Here is a 5,490-nt window from a genome sequence, read left to right on the forward strand (position 1 = left end):
ATCCAACGCTCTCTGTGAAGTTGATATCATGAGCTGCCAGGCTCCCTTGACCTTGGAGGTGGTCGGCGACCGCATTCCTTGTCTGAGTCCTCCGCTAAGATGATCCGACTCAGTGATGATAGTACTGTCTTCTTTGATCAGACCCCTTGTTCTCCCATGTCCATGACTTCAGGGTGATACTTCCAATCTCCCCTTGAGCGTAGCTGCATATCCTGCCATGATGCTGCCATCCACGAGTCCTAGGTTCTTGCTGTCTTCTTCATGATTCGAAGTTCTCCTACGTAGTCCTTATTGTAGCTGTTGCTGTCCCAGGCTCTCCAGGGGTGCATTCCGAGGCTCAGGCTAAGCATCTGTGCACCCAGTCGGAGCCACGCCGATGATTACTCAGTGGCCGCGATTCACGGTCCGAGGCCGCGTGAGGCCCCCGTGAAGCGGCTTGCTCCTATCAGGTGCCGCAGTGCTTCAATACAGCGCCGGGCGGCCCCGGTAGCCTGAGGCACGGTCAGACACAACTTGAACAGTCGGAGGTCAACATAACATCATGGGCATGCAGTGCCTGAGGCCGCGGGCTTCCGGAGTGAACTTGGAACACTCAGTGGCCCGAAATGATTCAGGGCCACCAAAAATATTTGGAACAACTTGAAAATTGAGGGGGTGATCGGCCTGAAATCTTTGTGTGTCACGCTCCTCCAAATTTCAAGTTGTTCCATATAGTTTGGAGCAAGTCCAACCTACATGGAACAACTTGAAAATTGAGGGGGTGATCGGCCTGAAATCTTTGTGTGTCACGCTCCTCCAAATTTCAAGTTGTTCCATATAGTTTGGAGCAAGTCCAACCTACATGGAACAACTTGAAAATTGAGGGGGTGATCGGCCTGAAATCTTTGTGTTTCACGCTCCCGGAGTCCAAATTTCAAGTTGTTCCATATAGTTTGGAGCAAGTCCAACCTACATTGAACAACTTGAAAATTGAGGGGGTGATCGGCCTGAAATCTTTGTGTGTCACGCTCCTCCAAATTTCAAGTTGTTCTATGTAGTTTGGAGCAAGTCCAACCTACATGGAACAACTTGAAAATTGAGGGGGTGATCGGCCTGAAATCTTTGTGTGTCACGCTCCCATCGCAAGTCAGCTTTGATGCAGGCTTTGATGGCCATTATGGCCTTCACAGGCGTGGCTGGCCCTCCGAAGCTCAATCATGATGCATCGCCAATACGATATCAAATATCAAAATAAAGAATATCAATGTTGAAAGTTTCCCGCCACTGTGAACTCTGCGAAGCCGTACAGATATGAGGATGTGCAGCGTTTGACAGAGCAAGACAAGTCAGGTGGGCATTTATCTCTTTTTTTTTTCATCGAAATTATCACGGGAAGAGATCCAAATGACGTGTTCTTGATGCAGGTTGGAATGATTTGCAGCCTTTGGCAACTTGTATGAGATTGATGAATGGGTGAAGACTTTGGCAAGTGCCCAACCAATATTACAAACCGGTATCCAGGAGTACGTAGACGTACCAGTAAGCCGCCCAGCATACAAAACTCTCGAGACAATGGCTGCATACGAAGGGGTTTTCGACACATCGCAGAACTGTCCCGATGTGAAAAGGTTGTGACATGAAATGGGCACAAACAAAGATAAGTTCAGGACTCGGGAGTCAGTCAAGTCTAGGCAAAATATTGACATGGTCATCTCACTGCATGGAAGAACATGCAAAACTGAAGGAAAAGCTCAACGGAAAGTTCTAAATGAACAGATACAGCGCATTTTAGCAGTCACGGTCGGAGCAGCTCGATGCTTGAAACAAAGATGATCCTCAATACAATCGAATGATGACAAGTAAGTCCCATGGTTCGTGAAGAATTCTTCATCCAATTCTTAAGGATGTGTTTGAACGATGAAACATTTTGCATATCACCAATTTCATCACACTGACTGATGCATCATGTAAATATTACTGGTGTGAACTTGCATCAGATTCTGTTCATCGGATGAGCCGCTACCAAGCAGTTGATGTCACAGCAAACAAGAGAGCCGTTTTGAAGATGCTGATATTCCTGACCGTAGAGCATTCAAGATTTGGCCACATGTCACATGCTTCTTGGTTAATGCAGATACACCCTCGCCAGGCAAAAGATGGAACCCGTCTTCAGGATTACAGGGAGGTCGGTTGTGCTTGTACCCTGATTGTAACTCGTCTAATAAAGATATGATAACCTGAATGTGCAATTCTGTTTGTTGATTCACAGTGTTTGCGACTCGATTGCAATCATCGAGTGCTTGCTCTGTTGAACAAGGCACTCCTCTGTAGAGCCATGCGACAAGAACACTACAGTTGCACGGTAGCATTGCGACACCAAGACAGGATTGATCCGATGAACGTCTCATTTATTGATACGCAAAGGCATCATCTGCACATTGTTTCATTTCTGACTAGGTTTCTGTGCAATCGAAATCCTTGTGAAAATATCATGACAGAGGAAAAATTTGAAGCGAAACGGAAAAATCATCGAAATATGATCATGGATATAGTGATTCATGATCAACAACGGTTCTCTACAGTCATCTATGCGGGCAGGAACAGTCATCTTCTGTGCAAACGTCTCTTCATGTATCGTTGAACGGTTGAGTGCATGTAAGACTTGCCTCCATAGAAAGGTGAAGTGCATGAATCCTGACTGTAAGACTAGAAGAATTGAAAGCAAGTGATGACATGAGAACACATATCTAGACAGAAAAGTCGCTCAAGGTACAGCTGGATACAAATTTCTCACAAATCACAGTCATGCATTTGAGCGCAACGTGCAACATACGGCAATTTGAATAAAGGGTCAATCAGGATACAAATTTCTCACAAATCACAGTCATGCATTTGAGCGCAACGTGCAACATACGGCAATTTGAATAAAGGGTCAATCAGAGTTGATTCTGTTCAATGGTGTATCAATTATCAGTTCCTTACCTGATCATAAAGATTTCATCTTGTCTTCGAAGAATATTTGCAAGTACACCCGCGGATTGTTTGAACCAAGGGCACATATTCCATTGCAGGATGGATGATTCAAACCTTGGCCCAACCTGTAGAGTTGAGAAAGAAGCTCGATCATCTCTTACAGGTATGATATGAGATCTTCATCTCATTTCTATCTCAGTTGGGTTGGATTCGAAGTCTCTCAATATCAAGGTTCATCCTGGTGAGTCAGGAAGGCACCATTTCATCGCTTCTTGCTCGTCCAGGGAGAGGGGGCTTGGGGAATGAGAAATGGGGGTTACCCCCACCCCCTATTGTAGAGTTTCAAACTGGTTCAAAGGTGGGTAGTTGAGGGTGCTCCATACCCACCCCACCACCCAAAATGACTCAAACGGAGGGGTTCTCGGATCCGAAGGAGTCCCGCCTCCATCATACCCCCTCTCATTTGAATTGAATGGTTCAGGCCGACCCCACATACAGGCTTGCAGTTTTCTTATGTATGCCCATATGATTTGATCGGACAGGCCCCAGGTTCAAGGGATGAAGCAATTCACCAGCATGCTTGAAGATTTTTCATGGAAGTGGGGTTATACTTGTACCGGATGTGTACAATACATAGGGGAGAACCCCGAATGGTACCAAAAGAGTACAAAAGTCACATGGTTCGGACTGTACTAACTGGTACCAAGAAATTGTACTCAAGAAGACCCTACCCCTGAAAAAGTCCTGCTTGGCTCTTCGTGATTTGAATTCGGAACACGTTCGGAAGACCCATCCCGCCCCCACATGAGGCGTGTTGTGCGTGGATTTGAATCTACCACCCTCACCGCGAAACGTTTTAGAGCTCCAAGGTCAATTGAGAAAGGCAACGCTATGTCAGTAGAACCACCCTCCTCGTATCATCCGGAAGGGCTCTGTTCTGATCCTCTCCCTTGTACGGTGGGACTGGCATGCGACGCCCTTCCGCTCTACCTCCAGTGGCTCAACCTTGCTTATCGCAACATTCAAGTTTGGCTCCACTACCTGTTACTGGCATGAGGCGTCGAGATCTACCTTGGGCTTTACGGGCGACACCATGTCGCTCGGCTCACCCTTCTTTATCTCCAATGGGTTTGTTCAAGCGGAGGCTCTCCCCCAAGTGCCGAACTCCTGCTCGTCAGTCCAGCTTGCGCATCTACCGGCGTTCCTTCTTTCGACGCTGGGTAGCTCAGGCCCAGAGGCGCAGACTCGGCAGCACTCCTTTCTCTCCTGCTCTGCGTCGTGTATCCAGAGGGAATCTGCTCGGGTCCCCTTCCCTCCTCCAGTCGCCTCCCGTGGCTCCTCTCTCCCCCTCCCCCACCGCCATTGTCGACCTCACCCCCCCCCCACTCAGCGGTCGCAACCTGACTGAGGGCTCTCCGCGGGTCGAGCCCGCCTCATCACAAAGGTCTTTTGTGGATGCTGACAATGGCCAGACCGGGGAGGGGGAGGGGGAGGAGGACAAGCGCCCAGCGGCCCCTGGTGCTGCTTCCCCCTCCTCTCCGGACTCCTCATCATCCAGCTCGGATGATGCCTACCGCCGACTGTTTCAGCTTGATTCCTCAGCTGATGTTTCTCAGTCTCCAGCTGCAGGCGCTGACTCTCCGCCGCCCCTCTCCGGGGGCCCTGCGAAGGCATCCGATGCATCAGCCTGTGCTGCGAATGTCCTGCCTGACGAGGATGATCAACCTGACCTTGCTGATGCCGACCCTGATTCTGCTACGGATGTGCCCCCGGTTCCACCTATGGCCACCTCAGATTGGCCGAAGGGCTTGCAGTGGTTGATGTCCAACCTCCGAGTTTTCCTCTATATTCATAAGCGCTTTCGTCCTCATGTCACTGCGTCTCACCTCTTTGGTGAGACTGCAGAGCTTTGGCTGACTTGTCTTGTGTCTTTGCTGCAATTCATCGATCGATATGATCCTTCCTCGTCCAGCTATCAGACCCTCGTGCATGCAGGTTTAGCTTGTTCCTGCTTTGTTTTGCTTGAGGCACTTTTTACCTTCTGCCAGTAAATCCTATACCACTTGTTCTGCTCTTTGAGCACCTTCCCGCCTTTTTGCTTCCCGTACCCAACTCTGCCAATGGTCCTACCAAGGACGCGCTTATCAAGCGCCAGTGCCGACGTTTCTTGAAGGGTGAATGGAAAGCTCTTTTCAAGCGCTATCTGCCTGCTGCAGAAACCCATGGGAAGAAGCAAGCAAAGGGGGCGCGGCAGCCTTCACCGCCCCAAGGACAGCAGCAGCAGCAGCAGCAGCAGCAGCAGCAGCAGCAGCAGCAGCAGCAGCAGCAGCAGCAGCAGCAGCAGCAGCAGCAGCAGCAGCAGCAGCAGCAGCAGCAGCAGCAGCAGCAGCAGCAGCAGCAGCAGCAGCGGTCACCTCGGCACCTGCAGCCCTCGTCCCTCCCACAGCAGCAGCTGCAGGAGTCCGAGCAGCTGCAACCGCCCCAGCAGCCCTCGCGAGGGCGGCGGCAACGGCAGAAACAGCAACGGCGGCGGCAGCC

At 50.1% G+C, this 5,490-nt stretch overlaps 2 protein-coding genes across 2 annotated transcripts; one reads left to right on the plus strand and one right to left on the minus strand.

The window, feature by feature from the left end:
- Positions 1-1,141: 1,141 nt before the first annotated feature.
- GUITHDRAFT_155171 (hypothetical protein) lies at positions 1,142-1,887 on the plus strand (the record flags this gene model as incomplete). The annotated part of the gene is made up of 1 exon (XM_005823624.1): positions 1,142-1,887. A coding segment is annotated over exon 1 (171 nt), but the record flags the coding sequence as incomplete, so codon positions are not given.
- A 2,677-nt stretch (positions 1,888-4,564) lies between these two features.
- On the minus strand, positions 4,565-5,176 carry GUITHDRAFT_117128 (hypothetical protein; the record flags this gene model as incomplete). The annotated part of the gene is made up of 4 exons (XM_005823625.1): positions 4,565-4,614; positions 4,732-4,795; positions 4,839-4,886; positions 4,934-5,176. The coding sequence occupies 4 exons, from the start codon at positions 5,174-5,176 to the stop codon at positions 4,565-4,567; spliced, it is 405 nt and encodes a 134-aa protein (XP_005823682.1).
- Positions 5,177-5,490: the final 314 nt, after the last annotated feature.

The sequence above is a fragment of the Guillardia theta genome, assembly GCF_000315625.1.
Source record: "Guillardia theta CCMP2712 unplaced genomic scaffold GUITHscaffold_105, whole genome shotgun sequence".
Classification (NCBI taxonomy): domain Eukaryota; class Cryptophyceae; order Pyrenomonadales; family Geminigeraceae; genus Guillardia; species Guillardia theta.